Below are 17,591 nucleotides of genomic sequence, written 5' to 3'. Positions count from 1 at the left end.
ACTAAGGGGGTTATATTTCCGAATTCATCTCAAAATTTTCTGCTACAAACTCAGATGCGCTCTGGTTTTTTACGCTTATTTATTATTACATTTTCCCAAAAATTTGCTCTGTGGGAAAAAAAATCAGATTTTCACAAATTTTTTGGACTTTTTAATCCGATTTTCAATATTTTCTCTGAATTTTCACCCGAACTGCCCGAAACCCAGCGCACATCAAAAAATCATTGGGACTTCTCTCATTGACTTATATGCAACCTTGACAGGTCTTAGATGCCGGATTTTCAGATTCTGACTTTTCCATCCTCTGGGTTTAATAAATTCCTAAAAATTCTTGATTTGTTAAAAGTCAGATTTTATAAAAAAAATTTTTATTGCATTCGGAGTTTAGTAAATAACCGCCTAAATTACTGGGATTTTTTTTTTCATTGCCATCAATCCTGTTTTTTCTCAGTCTCCAATTTACTTGCTGTCTAAATTATTCTCATTGACTTGAAAGGTTAATGCCATAAAAATGACCAGGTGGTGTCAAAGAAAATACACAGCTTAACAAGTTTGCATTTTATTCTATAGTACTTAAGAGTCTGTTTTTTTGTTGTGAATAATTTTATACATCATTATAAATAGCCCCTTAATCACACCAGACCCTAATTCAGTAATCTGGCATGAATTCTCATACTCTTCATTTTCCTCTTGCCCTTTCTCAAATTTGCATTTTATTGCATGGATATTAAAAAGCATATACATCAATACAAGTATGTTGCAAGCAACAGAAAGAATAGCTAGCTTTATGACCTGTATAACATTTTCAATTTGTCTAAAATAAATAAACTGATGTTGGGAAATAAAATATAAGCATGCATTTAAAATATAATTTTTTTAAATCTGAAAAGGAATAACCCGTTATTTTAATTGAAGTTATTATCTGCACATCTATTGAAATGATTTTTTACAGAACAAGCAATTTCTGGGCATGGTATAAGCAATAATATAATGATAATAATATTGCATTTCCCTTTAACTTTATATTTTCAGGCAACATTGTTATTTTTTAATAATGCTGCAGTCTACACACTGCACTGCAGTAGAACTGCAGTTTGGAAAGCCTAAGCCTGCCATTAAAATCTTCATTGAAAAGATTTACAGCCCTCTAGTGCTACACAGAGTGTGCCTTTATTTTTATTTCAGTGTAAAACACTGAAGGTTAAAAAAAACAGTATGCTGGCACAAAAGCTGAAAATATATTGTAAAAAATGATGCAGGATGAAGGTTAATGCAGAAGTATAATTCATATTATTTTAGGTAATCTGCAAGTACATTTTATATTTTTTATTGTTATATATATATATTTTAAATAAACTGTATTCTGGTTCACCTATTACTTAGCAGGTGAATAATGTGCTCTATTTATACTTATACAGTTACTGTCATTTACAGAATATAAGCAAAGAAACCTTTTAGAAGTTGCTTATTGCATATATTTTCTGCTTTCATTTTCGGTTGCTACTCTCTAAAAGTAGAAAAAATTAATTAATTTATTATCACTAGGGATGTAGCGAACTGCCGAGTATGTGTTTGCGAACGCCGTTCGCGAACACCGGCAAAAAATGCGAACAGTTCGCGAACAGTTTGCGAACTTCGAACATCCGAAAATCGTTCGATTCGAACGATCGAAGGATTTTAATCGTTCGATCGAACGATTTTCGTTCGAATCGAACGATCGAAGCCATTCGATCGAATGATTTCATTCAATCCAATGGCTTCGATCGTTCGATTCGAACGAAAATCGTTCGATTTTAGCGATCGAATGGTCGAATGGTCGAACGATTTTGACGCGAACGCCTATTGGCGAACGTTGCGCGACGTTCGCGAACTTGCGGCGGACGCGAACAGTCGAAGTTCGCGCGAACTAGTTCGCCGGCGAACAGTTCGCTACATCCCTAATTATCACTTTAAAGGACAAAATGAAGATGATTTGTGACATGAAAATTACTTATGGCTACTATTCACTGAAAATCATACAGTAACCCTGTACTGATGGATGTACTGATGGTACTGAATGCAAAGCAGCAGTATACCCCTTTACAACATGAGTGCAATTAATGAGGCTTGAGCTGAACATAATTTTTGCCTATTGTTTTAACCACAAAACAAATTTTGGATATTTCTTGAGTTAAATATACTCAGACACTGAAACTACTCTGGGGCAGATTTATCAAGGGTCGAAGTGAATTCGAGGGAGTTTTCGAAGTAAAAAAATTCAAAATTCAAAAGTAATTTTTTGGATACTTCGACTATCAAATAGGATACTTTGACTTCAAATTCGAATCAAAGTAAAATAGTTTGAATATTCGACCATTCGATTATAGAAGTACTGTCTCTTTAACAAAACTTTGACTTCAATACTTCGCCAAATTAAACCTGCCGAAGTGCTATGTTAGCCTATGGGGACCTTCTAGAGCAGTTATCTAAGTTTTTTGAAGTCGAAGAAAAATCGTTCGATTGATCGCTGAAATCCTTCAAATCGTTCCAACGATTTTACTTTGACCGCAAATGGTCAAACTCGATGCAAAAATACTTTGACTTCGATATTCGAAGTTGAAGTAATTCAATTTGATGGTCGAATTTCGAAGTATTTTCAACTTCGAAATTCGACCCTTGATAAATCTGCCCCTGTGTTTAGTCCTTGCACTGTAGATAGTTATATCAACAGAGCCCTGTCTCTTGAACCTCTGCATATCTGTGTAAGTATATACTGTACCTCATAAGGACCAAACATGGAATAACTACAATTTTATTGTTATTGTTACTGTATTATTACTTATCTTCCTTTTCAGGCCATTTCTTATGTATTTTCAAGTCTCTCATTCAAACTGCAGCCTGTTTTCTAGGACACCTTTGGGGAGGTGTCCAAACGGGATAATTTAAATCCATAATATTAATGTATGAAAGTATGTTCTTCTGTTTTCTATTTAAAGAAAAAATAAACCGAGTAGCAAACATAGGGCTCCTGCACTGGCCCATACTCCTCCCTCCCAAACCACAACAACCTTTCTCCTCAAAACAGACCTGCTTTGTAAGGCAGATAGGCCTGGGTTCCGGGCTGAGGCGCTGCTAGACCGAAGGGACCTGGCGCCCTGTGGCTATGCTCGCTCACCCCCTCCACCCACACGCGCATGCATTGGATCACTTAGAATTACAAAAGTACACATCCTCAGCACTCTGTAGGTTGTGGCTGTGGCGGCATGCTGCCCCTAAAATCTTGCCACCCTAGGCCCAGGCTTTTGGGCCTGAAGGCATAGTTGCATGGCAGGGTTGGCGGCCACCATGTTTGGTCACTTAAATTCTGCACCCAGGCACCTGTGTAGGGGCCCTGTGTTGACTCTCTGGGTTTGATTGTTTATTAAATGTGCATAAAATGGACTTTTTAAAAAAATTACTTGTGGGAACTGTGAGCAACTGTATGTGAGATACTATACATTGTAATATATGAATGAATATAATATATATATATATATATATATATATATATATATATATATATATATATATATATATATATATATATATACACTTCTAGTATATAATGAAGCATAGCCAAGAATTTGCAAATTGATATAGAATAATAATAGCATACTTACAAGTTAAGTATTTCAACCAGTTAAATGGCATTATATCCTGGACAGGTTATCTAAAATGTTTTAGGCATAGCAAAATGTATGGCACAAAAGAAATTGTATCATGGCTTGAATCAAGAGTTACTGTTTAAATTACATTTAAGTTAAAACACTTATGTATAGCAAGTATAGCAAGTAAAGATATCTATTTATATCTATATCTATTCATATTAAACATGTTTAATCATGCAGTTGTAAAAACTGTTAAAAAGGATATTTACTGGAAGTCAGTTTGGCTTAACTGCATGAAACAAAAAGAAAATGTTTAAAAGGTCATGATATTATAGTACCAGACCCCATCCATTAGCTTAAATAAAATATTCCTTATTCCAGTGTAGCCTTATCTTCAAGAGCTTGGCTTTCTATATAACATTTAGGTTAAAGGTCTCTCTAGCTGTTGATTATAATGCACACCTTTACGTTTGAATGGGTAGCTTAGCCTAGGACCCATGAGTGGGTGCCAGGATTTGGATCATCTGTTGATTATCGGGAACCGGAGGGTGATGAACCAAAGGTTGTGGGGCCGCCTGATTGTGCTGAATTGATGCAGAACTGGCTATTCTTGTAATTACCATCCTATGACATTAAGTAAACGCTTTTAAATTCTACCTTTACTTGTGTGTGTGTTAGTTATTACTCACAAGCAGTATATCAAAAGGTTTAATCATTGATTCTGTATATTTGTATTAATATTTTATTAAAATTAATTAATATTGATAAAGGTGCACCCCTTTATTACAGATGGCCTCCCATACCATGGAATTCTGCACAGTTCATAACTAATTAATGTTCATTTATATTGTTAAATCCATTCATTTCTATGTTCCCAAACATGGCACACATGAACTAACCAGTCCTACAACATAAGGATTTTACAGGCAATCCATTTTAAATCCACATAATTGCGCAACAAAATCTCTTTAAACCTGGATACTTAAGAAGTATTGATGCTTACATGGCTGTGTTTAATTGATCTGCTTACCTCAAGCAGCCTGAAAGCTTACCAAAGGAGTTACATAGTTACATAGTTAAATTGGGTTGAAAAAAGACAAAGTCCATCAAGTTCAACCCCTCCAAATGAAAATCCATACATACACCCCTCTCTACTTTTAATTAAATTCTATATACCCATACCTATACTAACTATAGAGCTTAGTATCACAATAGCCTTTGATATTATGTCTGTCCAAAAAATCATCCAAGCCATTCTTAAAGGCATTAACTGAATCAGCCATCACAACATCACCCGGCAGTGCATTCCACAACCTCACTGTCCTGACTGTGAAGAACCCCCTACGTTGCTTCAAATGAAAGTTCTAAAGTTGAAAGTTCTAGTCTAAAGGGGTGGCCTCTGGTACGGTGATCCACTTTATGGGTAAAAAGGTCCCCTGCCATTTGTCTATAATGTCCTCTAATATACTTGTAAAGTGTAATCATGTCCCCACACAAGCGCCTTTTTTCCAGAGAAAATAACCCCAACCTTGACAGTCTACCCTCATAATTTAAGTCTTCCGTCCCTCTAACCAATTTAGTTGCACGTCTCTGCACTCTCTCCAGCTCATTTATATCCCTCTTAAGGACTGGAGTCCAAAACTGCACTGCATACTCCAGATGAGGCCTCACCAGGGACCTATAAAGAGGCATAATTATGTTTTCATCCCTTGAGTTAATGCCCTTTTTTATGCAAGACAGAACTTTTTTTGCTTTAGTAGCCACAGAATGACACTGCCCAGAATTAGACAACGTGTTATCTACAAAGACCCCTAGATCCTTCTCATTTAAGGAAACTCCCAACACACTGCCATTTAGTGTATAACTTGCATTTATATTATTTTTGCCAAAGTGCATAACCTTGCATTTATCAACATTGAACCTCATTTTCCAGTTTTCTGCCCAGTTTTCCAGTTTAGACAAATCACTCTGCAAAGTGGAAGCATCCTGCATGGAACCTATAGTTCTGCACAATTTAGTATCATCTGCAAAAATAGAAACAGTACTTTCAATGCCCACCTCCAGGTCATTAATAAACAAGTTGAAAAGCAAGGGACCTAGTGCAGAGCCCTGCGGTACTCCACTAACAACACTGGTCCAATTAGAAAATGTTCCATTTACCACCACTCTTTGTAGTCTATCTTTTAGCCAATTCTCTATCCAGGTACAAATACTATGTTCCAGGCTAACATTCCTTAATTTAACCAGTAACCTTTTGTGTGGCACTGTATCAAATGCTTTAGCAAAATCTAAGTAAATCACATCCACTGCCATCCCAGTTAACATGTCTCTGAGCTATGTATTAAACAGCAACCTAGAATGTGTTTTTTAGTAATAGCTGTGCACATTAACCAGATTCTAAATGCACATAGTAGGGCATTACTTAAAGTAGACATTCATGCAGCACCTATGTTGTATGCAAAATCAGATAAATGGGTCTAGTGCATTTATGTCCACTTTCAAAGGAATTATATGTAAATTTCTCCCTTTAAAATGTCATCTAGATTAACCCTTTAACTGGTGACTCATAAATAAATTTTGCAAGAATCATTGTTCCTGTAAAAGTGCATTTTTGTTAGCTAATGGAATCATACAATAAGAATATATTTTGTTTTAACAGTATAAGGTAAAAAAGTATACTTTCATCAACATTACCTCTTAGACATTGTTAATCACTCCTTTAATCAAGGATATAAAATAGATTCTGCAGGCATCTTTTAAACCTTTGTTTAAAGTGTCCCTTCATAACAACTATGCCATGATGATAAGCAGTTAACAACATAATGCAGACATAAATATTTTTGTTTCTATGCGATAATTCACTTGGTGTCAAAATGTTGAAAAGGCCATCTCTATAGCAAATAACAGATGTGTGCCTGGAAGAGTAATTACCAGTTGTTCGTATGGCATGGCCCTACAGAGGTATTAGGTCAGCTAACAATAACATGATAATGCTTGATGCCTATTTAATTAAGGCACAAGATGCCACCTTCATCAGTTGTTATACTAGTATGTATGCATCTGGAAATTATTATTACCATGCAGCATGCTCCTCTATTTTCTGATTTTCTGAGTATATTGGTATTTAAGCATGGTTTATCTGCAGCAGATCAGATTATACACATCATTTTCAGAAACACAAGCTGAGAAATATGACCTGCTGTGGACAACTTTAGAGGCATGGGTCACAACAGATATAAAAAAAAGAACTTCAATATATTATTTGTGTTCATATTATTGTTTTATGTAACTTATGAGGTTCTTCATATACAATACCAATTTAAAAACTACTGTATAGCCCTTGTTGAGAGGAAATATAGAGACATTCTGCAAACATGATTAGACCTTATGATGGTGGTACATGGTGGTGTACAGACCTCGGGATAGATATTTGGAACTATAAAACTATTAGAACATGTCACAATTGTTTAAACGTATCATGAAGTTAATTTAAACTGCAGATTGTTGATTACAAATTAACTCTGAACTACAGTAGGTGGTTTGAATATTTAACAGTGCAGCACTTTGCAAAGAAATAGAAAATGAAGAAAAAAAGAAAACATACCCAGTCTTGGCAAAGTTAGTCCAAAATGTCATAACAACTGCGCTGAGCATGACATCATTCTTTGAGAAATTGCAGTTAAACAGTTCAGTAGGCCCAATCATTGGAATTCCAAACACATAAGGGACTTCATCACCATGAGCAGAATCAGCCCAAGTTGGTTTCATTTCACTTTGGCAATGGTGATAAAATGCATAGAAATATGTAGGAGAACCATATCGAGCATGTAGATCAGCAGTTGCCACTGCAGGAGCTACCCACTGGTGGTCTGTAAAAAGTGCTACTAAAGTCTTCCTTCTGGTTTCAGGATTTTCCTTATCTGCCCAATCAGTATACATAAACTTAATAGTTTCTCTGAGTGTATCTTTTCCTTCAGGATAACCGTACAGATTGTCTACAAAGTTAGAGACTGAAAAGTCAAAATCACTTAGAGAAACTCCGTCTTCATTATCTACCATACCATCAACAAATTTTAAGCCTTCCCCTTGGTTAACTCCAAGCATAATATCATAATTAAGGAACTCCCCTTGTTCCATGAGAATCTGAGGGTCATCTGGAATTACATCACCATCGATGACTGGTCCAAAGGCAATGTGGTACGTGGCTGGCGTGATAGACTGCTGAATGAGTTCTTTGTAGTTCTTATCCCGAAGGCATTCAACCAAGTCAATAGTATCCAGCATGTCACAGCCCACTTTATCTGCCAATATCCTAGTATACTTGGCAGGCTGGTAGTTCACTGCCCAGCTGGATAGGGCTGTTCCACTTTGTATGATTGCTTTTTGGAACAAACCTGCAGGTGCAAAATTTATAAATGCAAATGTGAATCTTAAAAATAATACAACAATGCAGCTTTTACTAAGATGATAATACATGCATTGTGTCTGTGTAATCTACATCCTAGCCTCTAACAGAATAATCTTTGGTAAAAGAAGCACGCTTCTTCACCTAGTACAATTTTCTCTTATTTCCAGCATACTATTTAACTGATTTGCAAATGTTCATATTGAACTGTGTTTTAATCTTAAGTACAAATAAAATACAATTTTACAATAACTTATTCTATGGTTCTTAAATTATTGAAGTACTTATAAAGTACTTATATCATTTAAAATTTGTTCTATTGGGCAATCATGTCCTCTTGTCCATTTAATAGACACTTGACTCATCATTTTATTCTTTGAAAGGGCCACAGAAAAGTAGCTATGGCTGCTTGTTCTTAAAGAATACTTTTAAACGACCTTATAAAAATTGCTACACATGACTTCATTCTTGATTTTATACAGTATTTTTTTGTCAATACAAATGTGCAGATTTTTTCTCTATATATCTTTGAGAAATGAACAGTACTGCAGGGCACACATACACAGACTGACTATGCATATAGCAGATTGCAATTCTGCACCAATATGGCAAAAAAAGGGGTTTGTTCAAATGGGTATCTGACCCATTAGAGGTAGGGTGATACTAATGGGAAGGGGCATTAAAATAGTGTCTAGATTTTAATCAAAGAAATAAAGAAGAGAGAATGCAACTCATTTACTTTTTATTGTCATTACAATTAGTTTAGCTCTACAGTGCTGATTTATTATATTTAATATATCCATAGTAGCTCATATAGTGTTATACTTTGTCTCATCCCCACCTCTCTTCATGTTGTTTCCACCTTTACAGGTGTTTGACTACCAGGAACAACACCAGTGGCGTAACTAGATGTTACTGGGCCCCACAGCAAATTAATTTTAGGGCCCCAAACATATCCTGTTTTACCAAAATGTATTGAAATTGTATATGAATTTGAGCCTCATGGGGCCCCCTATACCTCCTGGGCCCCCTGCAGCCGCAGGGTCTGCTTCCTCTATAGTTACGCCCCTGAACAACACCTACATTAAAATTAGACTTTTCATCTCCCTTCCAGTCATTTTCCCCCTCTCACTTGCTCATGCCTGCACATTTATATTATAAAGATTTTTTTTCCAAGACATATCCTTCCATAAAGATATATCATTCCTTGAGTGTATAATTCTGAGTTATCCACCTTTCTTCAATCATTACATGATATTTCATGTGGCATATAGTGATATTACTATTTAATAAACATTTACCAAGCCTTTACACTTAATAGTTTGTGTACCATTGAATCAAGTTGTTGTTATTCTTTCTCCCTGTATCTCTTCACCTCATATAGCAGAATAGTGACCAACTATTTAAATCAAAACTCTCTGTATAACTGACATAGGTTTCAACTTTGATAAATGTGTCTATTCATTCAAAACTTTCCTGACTGTCAGAAAAATATCCTTCACAATCAGGAAACTTTTGATAAATGGTAAAAATATCAAACTGCAGAGGACCCTTCAGGATCCCTCTGTTCAATATATAATAATTCAGCCCCCATATAATTTTCACTTTTGCATTAACCATTCAATTATCCCTGTAAATGGCAAGTACATTCTTTTGCATATTATTCTATTTGGAATAATATTTGTAATACAAGTATCCTCAATTGGCACAGTTTGCTTATAGGTACCAAGAAGTCTGTATCCCAGTAATTATCCCTGCAATACCGCCCTATTACTGCTAGAATTTTCAGCATTCTAAAAGCATTTATAATCATCTGCTGTGAAGGATATGGTTTAAAGGACATTATTATTATTATTAACATGTATTTATATAGCGCCAACATATTGCGTAGCACTGTAGACATGTAAAGTCTAAAATAGAATAAGGCTAGAAATGCTGTATTTTGTATACTAAATATAAACATGAACTTACTGCACCACAAGCCTAATTAAACAAATAATTTATGCTTTCAAATTTGGTTATAGGGGGGTCACCATCTTGTAACTTTGTTAAACATCTTTGCAAGACTAAGACTGTGCACATGCTCAGTGTGGTCTGGGCTGCTTAGGGATCGTCATAAACAAAGCTGCTTGAGGTCTGCATGGCTGAGAAGTAAGGCAGGGGCTCCCCCTGCTGTTCATAAGTATGATTATTTCCCTGCAGAGCAGTTAGGGACAATTCCTATCCACAGCAGTAAATGAAAGGAGAATTTCACTGCATACAGTCAGGTTTCTTATAAAAACGTTACACATTTTTTAATTAAAGTATATTGGAGATAGGTTTCTTTTTCATTAAAAAAAGAAACCTATGGGATTGGGATTGGGGATTTTTGCCTTTACATGCCCTTTAAGGGTTGTAAAATCCCTTATTGCCATCTTGAATTATACATGAATATAGTTTGAAAGCTTGAGCTCTTATTATAAAATTGTTGACAAGGTATTCTCATTGTTACACCTACAAATACTATTCCTGCAATTAAGATCAGACTTAAACCCCCATCGTGAAATAATTTTCTACACCTTGGGCCAGATTTAATTTAGTGAGAAAAAAGGTTCATCACGTGAAAACAAGATTCAATTTGAGGTGCAATTCAATTTAGAAAAACATATCTCACTGTTTATCACATGAAAACTCAATTGAAGTCTATGGAGAAAAGTTTTTTCTCTTAAATTGAATCTTGTCCATGAGTTTTCATGTGATAAACCATGAGATAACTTTTTCTCACTGAATTGAATCTGGCCCTTCGCTTGAGAACGCTATGAGAGTTCAAACTTTTTATATATATATAAATCTTTTGTATGGAAGGGCAGAGCAGTTGCCAAATACTAAGAACTATCTTGAGCTTCTGTTCCATTTACCTGATCCTAACCAGTGAGCAGAAGTGGGGAACAAGAAACTCATAGGATGCTTTTTCACCCTTTCCCCATCTTCTTACACGCACAAACACATTTTTACAATTAGACTTTTCATGATTGATAATTTAGTGAATTTATATGCATTGTTGCTTCTGCACGTAAAACTTTTTGAGCGCTACTCAAATTTAGCAGTCTGTGCGGGTCATAGAATTTGAATAATAATATGCTATTATATATTATATGATACTGAACAAACATAAAATTTAGAAGACTCATGGCATTTATATTTAAAAAATACAATGCAGTTCCAGCAAGCGATGGTGATGTCACATATCCATAAAAACATTAGCCGAATCCTTTACTTTATTTGCTGATGCTGAAATAACTTACAGAGTGCATTTTATTTCTAAGCCTAGTTCTAAAAACTGAATTCTGGTTGTATCCTTTGGCAATCAGGTGTACTTTAAATTGGTTAAAAGTAAAAGTGGCTTTGTTTTTAGAAATCCCTTTTTCTATATTCAATATAGAGGTTTTGGAAGTTTGGTACTGCAGTATACTACACATGATAGGAGTAATATTTGAATATACTTCGGGGCCCATTTACTTAGCTCGAGTGAAGGAATAGAGGAAAAAAACTTTGAATCTCGAATGTTTTTTTTGGCTACTTCGACCATCGAATGGGCTACTTCGACCTTGACCTTCGACTTTGAATCGAACGATTCAAACTAAAAATCGTTAGACTATTTGACCATTCATAGTTGAAGTACTGTCTCTTTAAGAAAAAACTTCGACCCCCTAGTTCGCCACCTAAAAGCTACCGAAGTCAATGTTAGCCTATGGGGAAGGTCCCCATAGGCTTTGGTAGCTTTTTTTGGTCGAACAAAAATCGTTCGATCGATGGATTAAAATCCTTCGAATCGAATGAGTTGAAGGATTTAATCGTTCGAACAAATCGATCGAACGAATAGCGCTTAATCATTCAAAGTCTAAGGATTTAACTTCGACAGTCGAATATCGAGGGTTATTTATACGACCTTAAGTAAATTTGCCCCTTCATATTTAATATTTCATATGCCCATAATATGTATACTATTTCTGTAATATTTCATCTTTAAGCTTTACTTTTTATTACTTGATCTGATCTTTTAATGCTCACTGAATATCTAATGCACTTGCTCTCCAACTCTCCTTTCATCAACCCCTAATTCATTTTCATTGCCCCTAATTTTTTTTAATTTTTTTTTTAAATGACCCTTATAGGGTCTGTCGTGATTTAACATGGTTTTGTTCAACTGAGTAGTATTTAAACTATATCTGAATCAGAGAAAGTAATTACAACCAGGTATTGACTTGAAGCAGGTATTTCCAAATTGTCTGATATTAGGAATAAAAAGAGTACCTTTTTGCATTTAAGTGCTGCATTAGTGTCTTACTTACTACTTGGTACAGAACTGAATCACCAGGTGTATAACCAGAGAGCCTGGAAAGGATCTGCATTACCCCTAAACTCTACTTCCTGCTAGCACTTGTGCCATCTGATAATCCATGTGCTTGTGGGCATGGGGGTGGTGGAAATGACATGTGGAATGGGCCGTAAAAAATTACATTGCAGGGGAGCCTGAGAAAATCAAGTTATGCCACTGTGCACTTTATCCATTTAAATGTAGAACATGACAAATGCAATGCCGGAAAGCCTTATGATGAGCAATGTATGCATTTTATGAAATATAATATATAAAGCATCGTTAGTTCAAGTATATTTCAAAATCACATTGAATTTTATTTTAATAGCTATACTATACCAGAAGAAGTGAAAAAAGGTAAAAAGACATTATTTAAAAAAATTAATCAGGTTTTTTTTATGTTTTTTTATGTTATAAATCCTCATTTTATATATTCTTTGAGAGCTTTTAATAAGATTACCTTCAGAATAGTGGGACAATGTCAGTAGGCTTACACAGGATGCCCCGGCCCCTGAGCCAAATATAGTTACTCGTTTTGGGTCGCCTCCAAATGCTCCAATGTTTTCCTCAATCCACCGCAATGCTTGTATTTGGTCCAGTAACCCATAGTTTCCTTTTGCAGCTTGATCCCCAGTACTCAAAAAACCTGCAAAGGTAGTTAAAGATTTGACATAAATAAATGCACACCTGCTGAGTACTTTATATGTGAATTTCTGATAAAGCATTAACCCTTTGAAGTGTGGCAGACTAGGTTGGACTAATAGAGGTGTGCTTTCTAATAAAGCATTACAAAATGTACCTGAGAACATATAGTATTATTGCATTAACACATTATTTATTTTGTTACCATGCAATGAACTTCCATTAAATCATGCAATTAATATGTCTACAGGAATGAGACCTAATTTGGACTTGGAGTTATATAGATTAGGGGCCTTTCTGTAGGTGCCATACTTTGTAGCTACTAAAAACATTTAAAAAATAAAACAAATTACTAAGGCTTGCCATCAATCATGGATTTATCTTAAATAAATATAAGTACTAGCTAATCATTATATAGAAGAAGCACTATGGGAAAAGTTGTATGTTAAATATTTAGAGTAAAATATATTAAAAAAATAGGGTTAAATATTTCTGGGTAATATTTGTTAAAAAAATGCATATACTGTATATGTGAGGTAACTGCTTCGGTAAAGCTTTAATAAAACTGAGATGTTTTATTTCCCTTGCTTTTCTTTTTCATCTTAACAACACAGTAAGCATGCTGGCTACGACAATTAACATTATGTCTCAGTCATTGCATCCAAATTATCATGGAGAGCCATGCGTTCAAGTTATTTATCTTTTCTGCATATTTATAACAGCTCAACTGATGAGGGAATTCTAATGGGATTATTTTAAACAGATGGAAGTTATCTGGATTTGGTAATATAATCCTAGCTGCAAATGACTGGTCTTCAAAACTGATTTGATTAAAAAATGTTTACATTGCTGTTTACTCAAGCTATCATTAGCTGTAAGCAATAAAGATGAATAAAGGAATAGTAATGAAGAAGTACTTCAAGAATATTTTACATTCTTGTAGAACTGCTTGTATTGTTAGTGCACTTGAAGAAACATCATTTTAATACCTTCAATATTCTCTTGAAAGGCAAAGAGAATGTATGAAAATCCTTGCCTGGGTTCCATCTGACTGAAGCCAGGTTGCAGCAACAAGAACAAATGTCATCCAAGACACTTGCTTGCGAATGATGCTGCCAGAATTTCTCAAACAACAATTTATGTCTCTAAGGAAAAACTGGGCTTCCTGTATAAAATGGATTTCTCAGTCAGCACCTATGCTTCCCAATTCTTAAGCCCTGATGCACGTCCAACGGTTTCCACCATGCGTCCGTTTATTCACAATTTACAGATGTCGACAGCACCAGCCAAAGATTATGCAGTTTAAAATGCCTTTATTGAAACATGGGTTTCTGGCCCCAATTCACCCAAGTGAATTGGGGCCAGAAACCCATGTCTCAATAAAGGCATTTTAAACTGCATAATCTTTGGCTGGTGCTGTCGACATCTGTAAATTCCTGTATAAAATGGGCCAGTGCTAAAAATTAAATAGATGAATGACAGGCAATGTCCCACTGTGTATCCAATACCGCTGAATATTTTCAAGATCAGAAAAATGGAACAGGAACTCTACAACATTAAGGGGAAGACCCAGTAAAGCTTTATGGAGTGTGAAATAACAAATGTCTGGATTTCATACATCCATGAGGAACATGGCAAAATCAGGATGCAAAAGAAAGTAACATCCTCTTCATGCTAGGACAGGTATTCTAAGGATTAACATACAAAAAATGTTTCACCATAAATCAACAAAAAAGTCAAAACACACACATCAGATTTTAGTGAACAAACTCAAGACTTTGCATTTTGCGAGAGAATAGGCTGAATGTGTTTATGTCAGAGTTGACACAATAGTCTGGATGAGAAAGAAGAGGCTACTGCCCTTGGTTGGGCCTGAAATCGGCCTGTGTATTTCAGCAGACTGATGTGGCAATAGCTCTAGAAATATGGCCTCAAGTTAAATCTTTACATGTGGTTAGAGTCCAAATACATATACAGTAGATCATAGTGTAACATGTTGCAGAGGAACAACCTTTACTTCAAAAGCATAATGGGTGTGTCATGTTGCACTGTGTTGAACTGAATACACCAACAAGCCTATTCTAGTCATATCTTATGAAGCCAACCCTATGAGATGACCCAGTATCCACCATTCCCAAATCATCATATATAGAGAGGTTGACAAGGGGTCTGTTTAGTCCACCTACACTGTTTATTATTTTCATAATTAATTAATCTGTACTAACTAACACTAACCTCAGATACCTACAATTGTGTTAGGGAATACATGTCAAGTAGAGTTTAATAATTGCCTAATGTAGCAAAAAAAAACACTAACATCAGCATAAAACAAATAATCTAAAGTCTTGCTTAAGATGAAAAGTGATTTATAGCTTTTGATTTGTTGTATAATATTAAAAGGTTAAAGCAGTAAATGATGGAATATTGAAACCAACATATTACTGCTTTGTCCATTCCATGAGTTAAGGTCCTGTGTAGGGCCTTCTCAAGCCCCATAATGACACTCAGTGGTGCTCCTATATTCCTATTCCCAAATCCTGATAAAGTTGCTAAAAGAAGGTAAATATGCCCCATTTTACCAGCACAGTACAGAATACCTACTTTATCTACACATTATTTTCACAGAGAGTTTTCCTATAGCATCCTATGCCAAAGATATAACTAAAAGTCATCCAGTGATCCTAGCCAACCTGTTCTTATTCTGATGACACCTGCACACTCTTTTCCTACTAAAAGAAATGAGATACCATCCACGCTTCATGTTAAATGCTAAAGGCCTAAATAAAATCTTCCCCATTTGTAGATTTTGTGAATAGCTTTCTGTGTGCATTTAATATCTATTCACAGTAGAAATTATGATAAAAAAAAAGAAACTTTTGCTCAGCGCTAAATGGGCTAATACAATTTTCTTTTACAAGTTGCCAGCGCCTGTTCTCAGGTGATCCCTGTGGAGACCAAATAAAGCAGACTCAGTCGCTTTATAAATTGCCTATAAAATAATGCAAATTTGAATGAATTAAATAAAAATGAATATACAGTAGGACTAAAATTCATGTTTGATTTTAAAGTTGATATTGCAAACTGTCTTTATGTGATTTAATATATTAATAAGACTTACCTCAGATGAACTTGCTTCTATTAAATCAGACAAAAGGCTTGATTTTAAAAAATCATAACTACAGAAAGCTTGTCCTGGGGATTTCTGGATAAGGGGTTTTTCAGAAATCCTTCCATAATTTGGATCATTAGTTTTTCATGGAGATCCAAATCCATCCCCTTTGGAAATCCCCAGGTCTAGAGAATGCTGGATAACTAGTCCCATGCCTGTAATAGGATGTCTCAGCAAGATTTCTGCAGTTATGATTTTTGGTTACTGTTCATTTAAAAGGGATGTAAACCCAGCCATAACACCATCCCACAGTGACCCCTAGTTTTCTATAGAAATTGCCGAAAAACATAATTATGGATGCAAGAAAATTCACCAATGAGAATTCTACTAATTTAAAAATTATATATACATGCAAAAGATCTGACAAATAAGAATCTTGAATTCCAGCACCATGTCCGGCGTCTTGCTGTCATTCTACACATGCATAACTATGTCATTTTTTTTTCTTCATTATATTACACTGGAATCAGACATGGGGATAAATGACAGATGTGTTTAGTGCTGGGTCAAAGAACATGGAGCCAAATTGATATACAATTAGGTCCATAAATCTTTGGACAGAGAAAACTTTTTTTCTAATTTTAGTTCTGTACATTACCACAATGATTTTTTAATAAAACAACTCAGATGCAGTTGAACTGCAGACTTTCAGCTTTAATTCAGTGGGTTGAACAAAAAGATTGAACAAAAATGTGAGGAAGTAAAGCCTTTTTTTAACACAATCACTTCATTTCAGGGTCTCAAATAGGAAAGATTGTATCATACTTACCGTGATCTTCCTTGCATGGACAACTCCATGTAATACTTACTGGGATAGCCCCGCCCCAGTGCTCCCATCAGAAAGACCCTCCCCAAAGCTTTAAAAGTCCAACCCCACCCCACAATCCGGTGTCTCATAATAAGCTTCTAGAAACTACCTAAAAAGGGATGGGAACTATGACATGAAGTTGTCCATGAAAGGAAGATCACGTTAAGTATGATACAATCTTCTCTTTTCACTGGACAACTCCATGTCATACTTACCGGGACTTTGCAAGCTAATATTCCCAATGGGAGGGTAATTGTTCCACATAAGTAAAAACGAGTGTAATCTATACCTATAAAACCCCGAAAAAGGAAACCTCCACAGGTGGACCAAAATGACCTTATAGAAAACCTGTAAACTATGTCTTTCGAGAAGAAAAAGAAATAGTACTCTTTAGAGACAGAACTCACACTAGTGTAATGATACTGATGTGAAGCCAGCATGACAATTCCACGTAAAAGGTGAGAACTAACTTCACTTAAAGAGAAGCAGATAGTAACCTAGACTAGAGTAACACTTCCCCATAGTCTTACTCTGACTATTTACCAGCACAGCTGTTTGAACCGCGTACCAACCACAAGAGCACT

The 17,591-nt window shown here is 35.4% G+C and overlaps 1 protein-coding gene across 2 annotated transcripts in view; it reads right to left on the bottom strand.

Annotated features, from left to right (window-relative positions):
* nlgn4x.L (neuroligin 4 X-linked L homeolog) overlaps nucleotides 1-17,591 on the bottom strand; it is a 185,475-nt gene that overhangs the window by 11,479 nt on the left and 156,405 nt on the right. For both annotated transcript variants that reach the window (XM_018246159.2, XM_041581732.1), the window contains 2 exons: nucleotides 12,849-13,034; nucleotides 7,231-8,020 (listed from right to left, as the gene is read on the bottom strand). In XM_018246159.2, coding sequence (XP_018101648.1) covers nucleotides 7,231-8,020; nucleotides 12,849-13,034 — 976 coding nt within the window. The remainder of the gene's footprint in view (nucleotides 1-7,230; nucleotides 8,021-12,848; nucleotides 13,035-17,591) is intronic.

The sequence above is a fragment of the Xenopus laevis genome, chromosome 2L (assembly GCF_017654675.1).
Source record: "Xenopus laevis strain J_2021 chromosome 2L, Xenopus_laevis_v10.1, whole genome shotgun sequence".
NCBI classification, from domain to species: Eukaryota; Metazoa; Chordata; class Amphibia; order Anura; family Pipidae; genus Xenopus; species Xenopus laevis.
This window is presented reverse-complemented; position numbering and strand designations above follow the sequence as displayed.